The sequence below is a fragment of the Alligator sinensis genome, unplaced genomic scaffold, assembly GCF_000455745.1.
Source record: "Alligator sinensis unplaced genomic scaffold, ASM45574v1 scaffold611_2, whole genome shotgun sequence".
Lineage (NCBI taxonomy): Eukaryota > Metazoa > Chordata > Crocodylia > Alligatoridae > Alligator > Alligator sinensis.
The window spans coordinates 1,120,159-1,134,730 of NW_005841869.1; the positions used below are offsets into that span (position 1 = coordinate 1,120,159).

The following is a 14,572-nucleotide window of genomic DNA, read 5'->3' on the forward strand; positions in this document are numbered from 1 at the left end:
TCAGATTCAGTTTTCTAGATGGTCTGAAGCCTGGAAAAAGCAACATGCTGGGGAAAAAGAAAAAATAAATAAGAAAGGTAGTAGTGGTAGTTTGAGGTAGAACGTCCTTATCGATCACTGCAGCAAAACAATCATGGGCAAATGACTTCCTGTAAATACAGAAACCCAGGGCACTTCAGCACAGGTCTGCCTTTGGAGTGCAAACCAGGTTTGATACAGATCTCCCTTTGGGTCTCGGAAATTAATAAAGGGAATGGCTAGAATTCCAATTACTTGCGCTTCGTGCAATTGCAACGTGATCATTGTCCCGGATTGTATTTCCTTTCCTGAGCCAAGCAAAGTGGAAGCTATACAGTATCTGGTTCTGAGGAGGTAACCTTATCTAGACAGACCTGCATACATGCATTGCCTTGCCAGTTTCAGACGTGGAGGTACTTGCTATAAAGTTAAAAATATATATATGTGATCTCAGAAGGCTTTAGTGATCCTGACTGCTCACAGAATTCATTGGTACCATGCAGGTAAGGGCCTTCTATCAAGTCAGCCAGAGTATACAGACTAGGATTAAAATTTAATTTATTGTAAATGCTATCTCATTTGATCAAGACTGCTCTCTGACTCCATTTCTAGTGCATTTGGGAATAGGAAGGTTGCAAACATTAAGTGTACAGTTAAGCAAAGACTTCAAAAGTGCATGAAAAAGTAAGCGTCTAGTGCTAAATTCGTCCTGTGCAATGGCAGTTTATGCTCTGAAGTGGAAATCTAAGATCTAGAATGATCTTCCAAGGTAAATTTGGAAGCCCCATCGATGGGGCTTATCCAAAGTTAGATTGGGTAAAATAGTAGCAGATATATAATAGAACAGTCCTGAGAGAGAGTCAAAATGAAGTGATCAGTGTCTTTCATCTCTAATTTCTAAAATTCGGAATGAGTCTTTATAATGGGAAAGAAGTGAACAAGTCAAAGAAACTTTATTTCCTGTTTAATTTAAATACTTTATCACTTGCAGAATTATTGTAAAATGTCACAATAGTCTGCGGAACCAAGCCTTTAAAGAATTACAGAAATCCTACTGCAGCACAACTTGCACTGTCTAGCAAATGTGGCACTAACTAATTAAAACAAATTCAGAAAATGAAAGAGCTGCCAATTTTGCTGGATGCCATTTCCATGTATAGAAGAGTCTCACGGACACTAAAGCACTTGCAGAATAACTGTCAGACTAATGCTCTTGTACTTGCACTTGCCATCCACTATTTTCTTAGCATAACAAACTGCGTGGATTATTTTCTATCTTACAGTTTGCAAATCAAGGTGTTGAGAGGGAATAGAACCCAGGAGTTCCATTTATAACTATAATTCTTTATAACTAACTTTAAAACTATCCCCTCCCCCTTCCAAACTGTATATCTTTACAATCTGGTACAGGCAGAAGTGAATGTTACCCTTTCCTTCTCCAGGTGACAGTCTGCAGGCTCCGGACACATCAGTGGTGTTTCATTCTATTTAACGTTGTGCTTTTCCATGCCTTGCTCTTTGGAGGAGATCTGCTGGAGGAATACTTTCTACGGTCATTACCCATCACATACACAGATGCAAAGATTCTCGAAATCCGGGAAAAGGCCAGGAAGTTAGACATGGAGCCCCATAAGACCAACATTTCGAAGTCCTACATCATCAGTGGTTCTGAGGCATGTTCAAATCAAGAGGTATTTCTTCTCACCATCATCTGCAGCAGACCAGAAAACAGGACAAGACGCGATGCCATCAGACAAACATGGAGTAACATGACCAGCATCAGGGGATACACTGTCCTTACCTTGTTTGCCTTAGGAAAGCCGTCTGCAGAAACCATGCAGCGGGAGATCAACGAAGAGTCTCAAAAATACAGTGATGTCATTGAAGGAAACGTCCTCGATTCTTCCAGGAATCAGACCTGGAAGACTGTGATGAGCATGGAGTGGACTGTAACTTTCTGCTCCCATGCCAGGTTCATTCTCTTAACCGAGGAAGAAGTCTTTGTCAGCCTGCCAAGTCTGGTTGAATACTTGCTTAGTTTACGAACACACCTGGAGGATATTTATACTGGGAGGGTCATTCACCAAGGGGTACCTGACAGAGACCCTCAAAGCCCAGGCTTCGTTCCCCTCAGCCAATACCCAGATGAGTATTACCCTGACTACTGCAGCAGGACAGCATTTGTCATTTCCCAGGATGTTGCACGGAAGGTGTTCATTGCTTCCAAGGAAGTGCCAGTCTCGGTGCCTCCAGATGTCTTTGTTGGCATTTGTGCTAAGAACGCTGGCATCATTCCCCTTCACAGCTCCCGATTTTCTGGGAAAAGGCACATCAGATACAATCGATGCTGCTACAAATTCATTTTCACCTCTTCTGAAATGGCAGATGACGAACTGGTGCAAGAATGGCAGGAAATAAGCAATGGAAAAGACTGCACTTTACTGGAAACTTATTATGGGCTGGTGTCCTGCAAAGTCTTGACCTACTTTGACAAGTTTAAGCATTTTAACATAGATGTGATAAAAAAAGAGGCTTTGCATTTTAGTGATTAGGATGCAACTTCTCTGCGAGGAAAACTGATACTGTAACTCCTGGGGGTGGTGTTGCTGTGGGAGCAAAAGTTCGTTTTTTGCTCTGCGTATTTCCTCTCAAAGTTCATTTTTATATGAAAGTTTCCTTCCTTTTGTCCCTCATGGCAGTGAATTTATTTTTGATGTTAAAAAAAAAAGAGATGTGTGCTAACCCAGAGGTTCAATGTATGGTAACAAGTGCCCTGGATGTGCTCTATTCACATAAATACTGTACAGCTGCATGCACGCGTGAGGTTTTCCAAGTAAAAACTGTCTTAAGAATAATGGTATGCATCTGGTATTTCTCAAACAATCCACCTTTCACCTTCTCCAAGTCACGGGCTACATCTGCAGCTTTGATCCCACCCAAGTGAGACAGGCATCATTCAATCCCTGTGTGTTGCAGAATAGGGATAGTGTATCACTTGAATGACATGCAGCCATTGTGACATCTGTTTAACAGCGCATAGCAAAGCCAGTCAATAGTTTGACTGGAAGGATGAAAAGAATATCCCTTTGAAACTCCCAGGAGAGTGCTTTGATAAGCAGGAGTCAAATGCATTTCCACTTTTACCTATGCCCCTGTATTTTTAATAATCAACAATGACCTCTGGTTCAAAAAAAGCCTGCAGCAGCTCTAACCCCGTTAAGCTTTGTGCTAGAGAACAGGATGAGTATTGAATCAGTAGAAAGAGAGCCACCTACCTTATTTGCCAATTCATAACTCCATTACAACCATGGTACGGTTGTATGGGAACATCCCATGCTTTCAGCACGCACAGCCTCTGAAAAGAAAGGAAACAGATACATGTTAGGCACCGACGCGGCCTTGACACTGCATCCCAGAGCTGGAAACCCCCACGGGAATGATGTGCTTACAGTTCACTGGCTGGGATCTAGCCACACAGAGGGATGAGATGGATGATCATGATCGGAGTTCAAGATACCTGTCCCTCTGTAAGGCCTGAGTCTCTCCCCAGCGATGTGATCAAAAGAACTAGGTGCATGTGTACCTGGTAGGAACCAGGCCTTATTTCAGCACTGAGCTGCACAGGTTCCGTCAGTAAGGATGCCTCAACTGAAAAGCATCATGTTAGAACTAATGGCAGGGCATCTGTGCCACCCACAGGCAGGAAGGGACAAAGAACAGAGATCCAGAAATTTGCCCCAGTTGGAAGCTGAGTGGATGTGGACAGCTATTTCTCCAGGCATCTAGAGCACAGGAAGCTCAGGGAAGGGGCCCATTTCCTGCAGCGTGGTGTACTCCGCTGAATGAGATCAGACCCAAAGGAACAGGCCCCTACCAAATCCCAAATGACATGGGATCAGACCTGATAAATGCCTTCCAATTTTCCCCCTAGTTGATTTAAATATACTGGTTAATCATTCTGCTACACCAATTCCCCAAGTGGAGAGGCAGCAACACATTCAGCAGCCATACTGGCACATCTGTGTTCAGCTTTTGTAATTTATTATCATTCAGAAAATAAATTAGGGCCCCTTCTCAACCAGCTGTACATGATTAACAGCGCACATTACCTAAGAGCAAAAACATTTTTAGCAAAGGGAGCAAAGAGCAACATGTCTGCAGTGCAGTCTCCAGTTTCTGACAACTTTCAGGCTCATACCAACAGCACACGAGGGGAGCTCAGGCTCAGGCACTGTTCAGAGGAACAATGGAGTTGGCAGCAAACCCTTTCACCAAGGGGACAGGGGAAAGGGTTTCTGGAAAGCCAAGCTCTTCCTTTCATACCTTTTTTCAGTACCACTTCCCCAGAAGGTCAGTAAGTGCCAGATACAAGTTAAAGGTCAAGCCACCAAGATCGTCTGAAGATGGAAATAGCCTAGGGCTGAAAGCATGGCTCCTGTCACAGAAGGGAGTCTGAAGCTGCTGAGTTTCTGAAACTGGGAAGCCAATATTACTGGCTGAAGCTGAGAGAGAATTTATTTTCTGACTGGTAGAGAAATATAGGTCATCAAAAACCTACAAGTGACTTCCTCTTCCAGAGAAGGAACCCGGAACAGTGCTCGAGGGAGAAACAGCACAGCCTAAAGAATAATTCTCCATGTGCATCTTCCAGAACACGCCCCCAAACACTGGCTAATGTGAAGTGACACTTCAAAGCACACAAGGAAGAGACTTGCAACTTGTAAAAAAGTTTATATACTAGTTTACTTTTACTGAAATTTCAATACAGGGCTCATACAATGGTTACCAGCACACAAAATCTAACTAAACCCATAACATGGAGACTAGTCAGTCCAAGGAAAAGCAGGTATTTTTAACTACTTTCAACATAGCTTAAAAACATTTTTTTTTTAAATGGTTTCCACATGCAGGATTTACAGCGTTTCTGGTGATGGTTTCCCTTAATGCAACAAACAGGTTTGCCCTTTTTCCTGACAAGGGAGAGAGACACTAAAATATTACACTGTCCAGTATCAGGTACCACAGATGTAATTATTTATATAAGGCTTTCTGACAGACAGTTCTAACCACAGGATAAGGGCCGATATCCATAATAATTGCAGTTCATGTACATAAGTAGAAGTTGCTTAACAAGTTACTCTACATTGAGAGAATGAATTAAATCGCTTTCCCTCTCCACCCCCTAACCCTCTGGGCACCCTGAGCCTTTGTCTGTCTTGTCCCATTTATGACGACAAGTCTTGCATCAAAGACAGGGATGGTATTTCTCCTCCTGCCCAAAACCCACACACAGCCAGAGGGGTGCTGCAGTGCAATCGAGGCGATTCACTCATTCACCATGGCTTGGCAGGATGGGCAAATGACCAAGCCACTGCCATACTGTGCGTCTAACCTGATGTATTATTACAACATTACGAGGTAACCTTAGTGTTCCCTTAACATCATTTTTTTTAAATTATGCAATAAATGGTATTTTACGCCCTTAGCAAAAGTAAACTGATGGTTTAAATTACGGCAGAACACAAATATTAAGTAAACTTGATCTGTGGACTGACAGACACCAGCATTACCAAACTAACTAACCAATGGTCTAGCTAGCCTGGGACCTCATCCCCACAACAGCTTATCTTCAGAGGAGGACGTACACCCACATACTACACACAAGCTGTTCTAGAAGTTTTCCTCCTTGGTTCAGTTTATGCCTTTACACACTAAGCCTTGATGCCTTATTGCATATAGTTGTTTTAAATAAAAAAATATCTATATATAAAAAAAAAAAAAAGCGAGAACTAGTTAAAATTTGGTTCTGAAGTAGACAGACTGACCAAAGAAGAGCATATTCATATCATCTCTTCAACATGTAATCCAAGCTGCCAGCGAGAAATAGCATCTAACAGCAAAGTCAACATTTCCCATTTGTTTTTGTACCTGCTTTATCAAAGGTGAATATTTGCAAAAAAGTTCGAGATTTTTTACATTCACTCTGACCGTACAAATGTAAACAATATTTAGCATCATCCATTCATGTGAGATGCATGTCCAGCGAAGGAAACTGAAAATAAGGAGTCTTCTACGTGCCATCTCATGTTAGTATGAGAACTCCCAGGATTTATCTATTTTGTTTTAATAAAATTTAATCTTTAATGACATGTGGTCAGTTAGGACAGGATTTTCTACTGGTGTACCACATGAGAGAGAAGAAAAAAAAAAAAAAAGAAAGAAAGAAAGATATTTCCTAAACTTCAGCATTTGATGTTACAGAATCTGCTTTTTCTTTGATTTTACAAGAAAACATGATGAGAGCCTCAAAACCAGGAACTCTCAGTCTAAACATATACCAGTAACTTCTGCAAAATAAAACATAAATCAGCTACTGACAAAATGCTCATCTCAGTCAGTGTTATTTTTAAACAATATAATATGCACCCATACAGAAGGGGGACTTATGTATACACCATGATACCCTTAAGAAAGTTACACTGTGCCCTATGGTTGAGAGTTACTCTCCTGACCCTGTCATTTCCAACAGTGTCAGATACTTGAGTTCCTTCCATGAGGTCAAATCCCCTGAACTGGAGTCACTTTGTACTAAGCACTGCTCCAGTACTATGGGGATTGCCAGAAAGGAAAAATGAGGAGTGAGTGATACTATTCTGCTCCTTCCACAGCAGTGGTAGATACAGCCTTAACATAGTAAGGACCTTCACGCAGGTAAGCCTTAAGCCTTAGGAAATACTGGTTTCCAAAGATTTCAGCAATTGTCTTAGAATTGACAAGGGCCTTAACCAGTTCATATTTGGCATCCTTTGAAGGCTTGTCGGGTTCCACAGATCGGTCTACGATGTATTCTATGAATCCTGGACTTTCAAGCATCGATTTCTGGGCCCACGGCTGGCTTGCAATGGCCTAATCAAAAGAAAAACAATAAATCACTTTAAAATGCTGAGACAGTAAGCCAGTGGGTAAGCTACAGCAGGGCTGAACATGCAAGTGTAATCAGATAAGCATTCCAGGCAACAGGAAGCAGACAACTAGAAGACACTGGATGCCACTGAAACCAAAAGAACTTACACTGGACACAGTCCAGAGTAGTGTTTTTTTCCCCCCTTTGATTTCAAGTGAATTATGAAGAACTACTACTGTGACATGCTGGCAGGAGGAAAGGTGGTAATTCAATTCCCTGTTTAGTTCATAAGAAAACAAAGACAACAGAGCAGACTCATTTGGTTTCCAGTTTCAATGCTATTTGGGTTTTCATCTGTTGTGCAAGGTTCATGCACAGAAGATGAACTAGAGATCCCTCAACACTAGTTATAGCTTCTAGATGGATATACAGAAGGGATGCTAAAATTATTCATTTTAATTCAGTCATCAGGACAAGAGGTTATGACCTGGAATGGAAGTTACAACTTCTAGCCTCATTCAAGGAGGGGAAAAAAAAACCCCAACAGAAAACAAACTCACAGTAAATACTCTTAAAGCCCCACAGTGGAGATCAGGAAACGGCTGAGTGCTGATGCCCCTGAAGAGCTCCAAAGGCTGGCTTGATAAGGAGGCAAACCAGGATTCAGTCATTCTTAGGAGGTCTTCTGTCTGCTGGTCTGGCTACAAAGAGACAGAGAGAGACTGGTGACCAATGAATTACTATTACCTAGCATTTACCAAGTACTCATATTTCACTTTCATGCATCAAAACCAGAAGGTTACACACTTCCCCACCAGCAAAAATCAGCGTGTGTTCAATAAGTGTTTCATCAGGGATCATTACAACCACTGAACCATTAGGAAACTTGACTTAACCTCTACAAGATATATAGTAATAATCTTCTACACTGTAAATAAAACTTACTGGCAAGTAAAGAAGAGAAGATATGGCATCCAAGCACCGAAGTCTTAGCTCTGTTGGAGCATTCTTTGCGTGGTGCCCAATTCTGTTCAGCAGATCTTGGAACCGACTCTCTTGGAGGCGAAAAAAAATAAAGCGTCAAAAGAGGTTTCACTTCAAGTGACAGGACTGACAACTTTTGTACTCTGTCCAGCTGTTACTATAAGTACTGAAGAATGCACTGTTGGGGAAAGGGAGGTTTCTTGATGTACTAACTGCCTTAAATGGTTCTGAAATTGCATCAAATTCTTGGTGTCCTGGACACTCTCAAGGCTACCAAAAAGGAAGGAGACAAACGAAAAAATAGCATAGTTGCATTTTTCTACTTGGAATGAGAACTCCTTTATCTCATTTTAAAAAGCCAGCGAAGTAGATAGCTGCCAGGTGTCAACTTTTGTTACTAAACTGAAATATATCTGATCAGCAGTGAGAAGTCCTCCATTTTTTTTCCAATTCTATAAGACTTCAGCCTATCATCTAATCTTATTCTGAAGAAAAACATATGATTTCTAAAACCAGTATCAAGTCTTTTCCTCACTTTTAAATTCTAATGTCAGCAGAAGGAAGGAAAGCAATCTACAACTATAGTGTCATCATGGACTTGCACCACACTGGTCAGTAGAAACTAAAATAAGTGTTACTTAAAGTTCTACTAATGTAAGTATATTTGAAACACCAGGAATTCTAGCTTACAGCACAAGACGTAATCTGATACTGTGTCTGATCCGGACTAATAATGCCATGTATAATTAAACTCCTCTTGATAGACTGTAGCCCTTCTCTTTGATCAGAATGCAACTACTATCAAAATTAGAGAGAGGTAGTAAGCAATAACTTATGCTCATGTTTTGCAGCAGTTAAAACAAACAAAAAACTTCAGTTGTAAAATTTAGGTAAGCAGATATATGTTTTAAGATTCCTTTCCCAACTTTAAACGTTAAATGTCTCTCTTCAAAGAGCTCCCCTTAGTTTTATTAGAATATAGGAAAAAAATGATACAAACTAGTTTTCTGCAAAACCTGTTTTCCTTCCATATTTGATCCTAGGATTGCAAGCGTGTCCACAGCTACTCCAATCATGGTTGGGTCATGACCTTCTGCCATTTCAAAGACTTTTTCCACAAACACAGGGTACTGTTCACAGATCTGCTGAGGGCTGTCTACAATAGCCAGATTTCCAAAAAATTTAACAAATCCTGTCCAAAGCAAAACAAAAGATATTCAACCAAAATAGAAAGTCAACTTTCATGGTGTAATAAGTCAATGGGAAAGAGATATAAAAGGAAACTTCCCCACCACTGCATTATCAAACACCACCAAAATAAAGCTATTTGCTGCTATAACTGACACTTCTAATGTGGCAAGCAGTGGTTGTGAAAGGTGCCAGAACACCATTAGATAGGTCAGTATTTTAAAAAGCAGTGAGTACAGAACAGAGAGGTACAGGCATCTTCCAACTCTCAAGGAACACACAAAAAATTGCCAACTACCTTTATAAATACATACATATATAAAAATGTCACCCTAGCCTAGATATACCCTGTGTGCGCTACAGTTTCTCAGTGACAGAGCTGTAAGTACTAGAGTAGTTCATTTTTTTTATCACCTACTTAAATTTTGACAGCTCTGCCGAGACTGCTAACAAGAAAGCCTATATAGTTGCAAGAAAGTATGAGAAAGACACCTGCACAGTAGTAAACAGGCAGAAACAAGTGCCATCCACTTTCATTTAGTTTATATGATAAGTGGCCAATACCAAAATATCGGATCAAAGCCACAGCTTCTCAGTATTCAAGCAGGATGTAGTTCATTTACATGCCCTTCTCTTTTCTTGATCTCTCCCCCCACATTCTAAAACCCTGGTCTGTCCTTCAAGAAGGCACATGGATTGGTTAGACTTAAAAATGTTTTTAAAATAATTCCCCTAAATCAAAAAAACCTGTAGATTAATTAGATATTTTTCATTATTTATGCCCTCAATTCATTTAATTCACCTCAGATAAGAAAAATAAGACTCATCATTCCCAATTGTGACACACAAATGTTTTGTCCTAAAAAAAAAAAAAAAAACAAAACAAACAAACAAAAAACCCAAAACCATCAGGAATATCCCTATATTAAAAAGGACTGGCATAAAACTTAAAAGGAAAGCAAAAAAAAGGTTACTTCTGTCCAGATACTTTAAACATCTACTCTTGGAAGAAACACCACAATTGTTGCATCTAAACAATTAGAGAAAAAGAAAATAGTTGTCTTTGACCAAGTAACATCGAAAAATGCAGTTTATTCTACTTCCACGGTGTAACAAAGGAGGAAAGACATTTTAATATATAAAATACCCTAATATTTTTTTTTAATCTTTCAGAAGGACAGTACCCAAAACTGCTCTGTGTCATGCCTTTGCCTTGACTTACTAGATTTCAAGTTTACGGGAACCCTTTAAAGCTATGTTTAGCAAGACCACAGACAATTAAATTGTGTGTCTACAGCACATGACTGTACCCGTGAAGCATTTTTCCTTTTCACAGTCAGTCAAAAGAGTATTCATGTTTTAGACTGAACCATGTTTCTACACACACATTTCCCTTCAAACTAAAACAGAGAATTAGTAAGGATTCTTTATTGGAAATAATTAACAACACATTTACCTGGCAAGTAGAAGCCTGAGAACGGATCAGAATCTGCACCAATGATTATATTAGAAATTTTATCAATGATCCCTTGTTGGGCAAGATACCGACGTCCATGCTGAGTGTAAGCCAAAGAGGTCACCATCTCAATGCAGGTTGTTCTACAACAAATAGAAAAATAAATGCTCACTTGGCCTATTGCAGAGTCTTTTTAAAGAAACCAGAGATTTTTCAGAGAACTTCAAAAGGATAAGAAAAACATTTTTCTAGGTCTTCCAGCCATTTTTGAGATCCCCATACAAGTTGAACGAATACTCGTATTGCAGTATACCCCAATCAGGATGTGTCCAAATATTCCCAACACAGTATAAAAAACAAAAAACAAAACAAAACTTATTTTTCTAAGTTCTTTTAAGATTGTAAGTGGCAATGAGAAATGCTAGTTGAAGAAGCCAATTCCTAGCCACTACACATCCAGAGTTAACCAAGATCTAATTATTTCTAGAAATGTTAAAAACAGACAAGACTACATGCATTCTAGACTGACTAATAACAGACTTTAAACATATCCCAGTGAGACCACCAACCTGCATCAGAATCTGCTAGCAGATTTCCTGAACACCTGAGGAATCCCAACCTAAATCAGTATTTGGCCACTGTTTTCAGAAAACAAGTGATAAACTGGTTTCCTGAAAGCAGTACCCAAAGAGATGTATAAAAGGCATTGGAGGACAGTTATGTTCCAAGAGGAGAAAAGATGTCAAACCTGTGCACACAAGCTACGTAAAACTACAGACCGGTTCAGTACAAAGCAGCCAAGGGACGTACGTAGCAGAGAATAGGATAATGTGACAACATACCTGACCAGCACATCCTCTCCAGTCAGCTCGCCAAGCAGGTCAGATATTAATCCACTGTTTGCACAGTAATTCAAAGAATCTGCTGACACTGAAGAAATCTCAACAATTAACTAAACAAAACACAAGAAGGAGGAAATCTTATAAGAATTTATCCATGTTGAATTAGGATTATAAAGTTATATAGGCCTATAAGCATTTAACTTTCCAAATATCTACCTGAAAATATTACTACTTAATCCCCGTTTCTTATCAATTTATTTCATAAATGACTTAGATTTTCTGCTCATCCATTTGGTTTCTTCTTGCATCCTATCTTGTACAATTTAATCTACTAAACAAGACTGCAAGTCTCACCGTGCACTTTCATGGCCCACCCCATTTCAAAAGTAAGAGAGACATGAAGTACCACTTGTAATTTCAGAGAAGAGTATCCCTTTTCCTTCCCAATCTTTTTTGCCATCCAGAAGTGCACAAAATCTTCAAGTCAGTTGACAGTGATAGACTTGTTCCATCTTGCAAACACTCTATCAAATCCATAATCATAACCCATAATTACAACTCATTAGAACTGCGGTGCCTTCTAATTTTGGCACTAAAGGCTAGATCCTATTCCACCTACTAGATGCTTAAGTGGACATTGGTGTCTAAGTGTGATCTTGTTCCACCTGGCTCACATCCCTGAAAAACTGTTAATGCAAAAGGTGGGTGGGTCCTCCTCCTCGCTGTTTTTTTTAGAACTTAATCTTAAAACTCAGCATGCTACAAAGATGGACTAATGGATTTTCAAGGACAAACAGGGTTGAATTAAAATCACACTTAAGACCTACATCCTACTCCACCAAAGAAAACTATATTTCTCTTACCTCATATACTCTATATCGTACAATATCACTTGTTCCCATGACATTTTTCAAGTCAACTAACAGACTTCTTCCAAATAAAGCCTCAAGCCCATCTTGGGTCTGTGCTATTCTTGACAGCGATTTGATGGCCTACAAAAAAACCCAACAAAACAGCAGCTTGCAATTATATGCATTATATACACAAAGAGAAAACAATGAAAACATCAGCTGAATTGTCCCTTACCAGGCAGTAAATACATTATACATCTAAACCTAAGCTTTGACAGTGGGAGTTAACTGAAGTCACTGGTCTGTCTGCTGAGTCTAACATAGGCAAGTCTCTTGTAACTGGACCAAAGCCTGTCAATTCAGTTCAAAGGTCCACTACTATCAAGAGACAAGGATGCTGGTAAGATTTTTCTCAACACATTGGAGCCAAAGTGCCTTAGATGCTTTTGAGAAGTTTGCTCTCTGGGGCTCCCAGCCTCTCATTTCTTCAGTATAATAATCAAGGCTACCATTTTAGCCACAACAGATACCGTATACAATACAAGGAACCCTTCAATTAATGGGGAAAAAATTGAAAAAAAAAAAAAAAGGTTCACAATGCTTACCTCTTTAGCTACAGATATTTTCTCCCCACCAATGCAATAAATGATCTGCCTTAGTAATTCAGGATTACCAACAACTTCTCTAACGGCATCTGAATTTTCAACTATCCTTCCAACCTGAGAATTCGATTGAACATAAAGTATTAGTTTGTTTCCATCAATTTCAAAACTACACACAAAAGTTGAACCAGTATTTAAATATTTTAAGTAGAAATTTTAAATCTATAGAAAAGCAGCATTTCCCAGAAAATTATGCAGGTCAGCTATGTCAATTACTACACTTACATCTCAAAGTTCGTGTTATCAAATTAGTGCCTACAAAGACCACAAGAAACCAGTGTTAGTTTTTCCTGACAGTTTAGGAAGCTCTCAGCAGCTTTGTTTGCCCCCTGTCAGTGCGCAAAAGCCAACTCCTTCAGTTCCCATCTTCAGCGAACACAGCATAACTCTTCTTGGTAAGTACCATCACGCCAAGTATCCTGGGACCAGACAGGAATCTGACAGCAGGTTGCTCATTTCTTTGCATCACTGGATTACTATTTTAGCTGACTGAATCAGCAAGACTTCAACAAACAGGTGCCCCAAGTTCTTTCACGTGTTCAAATATTTCAGCAGCTTCAGTGTTGAGAACCAATGACACCCTGTTTAAACTGGGCATGAGTCTCAAGGAGAAGCAGCAACTCTTTTATTTGAGGAAAATGGAAGAGTGCACGGCAGTAGCGTGGGGACACAGCCAGGTCCCTGCCTGGGACAGAGGCAGAGTCTACTGCTGGGGGGCCGCGCGATTGATTACACAGCACCCTCCCTCCCTCCCTCCCCACGTCAGCACCTGGGGCAACCGCCCCGTTTCCCCTGCCCTAGTTATGACACCAGCACACGCTCGCTGGACTCCAAGTCTATCTGTTAATTCAAGGACTGGTTTGCACAGCTCATCCACAAAACGAAACGCAACCGACAGCATTTAACACCCGACGACATTCTTGAGAGCCTGCAGCAAATGAGGTGTTGATTTGCTACCCGGATTTTTTCCAAGACTACTATTTTAAGCATTTTGCCTGGTTTTGAAGAACAGAAAGCGCACCCGTTACATCATCATTTCCTACCGAGCACAGTGCCATTTCTGCTCGGGAAACTTTCTGCACCCTGCCCTGTAAGATACATTTAATAACCCCCCCATTCTCAACATCATCCGCCACTTGACTCTGCTTCTGTGCCTCTTATTGTAGCTCCAAGTGTACAACACAGTTATTGCTCCATTGGCAATATCACTTACTCAAGTGCTGGAAAGGCACCGTGCACAGCATTACACAGATGTGTTATCGTGCGCAACGCCACAGGTTATAACGTTAGTGCTTTCGTCCTGGCTTGGTAGTGGGATGTAGAGAGTTAAATAGTGTGCGCGTCTGTCAGTATGCGCACGCACAAATATGCACGCGCAAACACACATCTACATACAGAACGGCAGGTCACCACGCGCAGCCGCGGCAGGCGAAGACGCCGCTGTTTCGAGCAGAGACGACCGCGCTTAACCTACCTGCGAGATGGTGAGGATCTTGACAGTGTCGTCGGGGTGGAAGAGCCCTTCCTGCAGCTCGCCCCGGAAGTTGCGGATGACATCCAGCGGGTCCAGGGCCTGAAGGAACCGCTCCAAGATGGACACGCACAAGGACACCTGCTCCCTGTGGGCGGGGGAGGGGGGGGAAAGGCCCGTGAGGCGCGGAGACACC

At 40.8% G+C, this 14,572-nt stretch overlaps 3 protein-coding genes across 3 annotated transcripts in view; 1 reads left to right on the plus strand and 2 right to left on the minus strand.

Annotated features, from left to right (window-relative positions):
- Nucleotides 1-515: 515 nt before the first annotated feature.
- Nucleotides 516-2,570, plus strand: LOC102377236 (putative UDP-GlcNAc:betaGal beta-1,3-N-acetylglucosaminyltransferase LOC100288842). The gene is made up of 2 exons (XM_006016940.1): nt 516-521; nt 1,461-2,570. The coding sequence occupies exons 1-2, from the start codon at nt 516-518 to the stop codon at nt 2,568-2,570; spliced, it is 1,116 nt and encodes a 371-aa protein (XP_006017002.1).
- Nucleotides 2,571-4,742: 2,172 nt separating this feature from the next.
- Nucleotides 4,743-14,572, minus strand: part of PSMD5 (proteasome 26S subunit, non-ATPase 5) — a 10,418-nt gene continuing 588 nt past the window's right edge. The window contains exons 2-10 of the mRNA XM_025193597.1: nt 14,380-14,524; nt 12,849-12,962; nt 12,256-12,384; nt 11,393-11,502; nt 10,551-10,693; nt 8,907-9,098; nt 7,868-7,977; nt 7,483-7,623; nt 4,743-6,924 (exon numbers count right to left, since the gene is read on the minus strand). Coding sequence (XP_025049382.1) covers nt 6,667-6,924; nt 7,483-7,623; nt 7,868-7,977; nt 8,907-9,098; nt 10,551-10,693; nt 11,393-11,502; nt 12,256-12,384; nt 12,849-12,962; nt 14,380-14,524 — 1,342 coding nt within the window. The 3' untranslated portion in view covers nt 4,743-6,666. The remainder of the gene's footprint in view (nt 6,925-7,482; nt 7,624-7,867; nt 7,978-8,906; nt 9,099-10,550; nt 10,694-11,392; nt 11,503-12,255; nt 12,385-12,848; nt 12,963-14,379; nt 14,525-14,572) is intronic.
- Nucleotides 14,414-14,572, minus strand: part of PHF19 (PHD finger protein 19) — a 40,431-nt gene continuing 40,272 nt past the window's right edge. The window contains exon 16 of the mRNA XM_006016942.3: nt 14,414-14,524. The gene's annotated coding sequence lies outside the window, so the exon portion shown is untranslated. The remainder of the gene's footprint in view (nt 14,525-14,572) is intronic.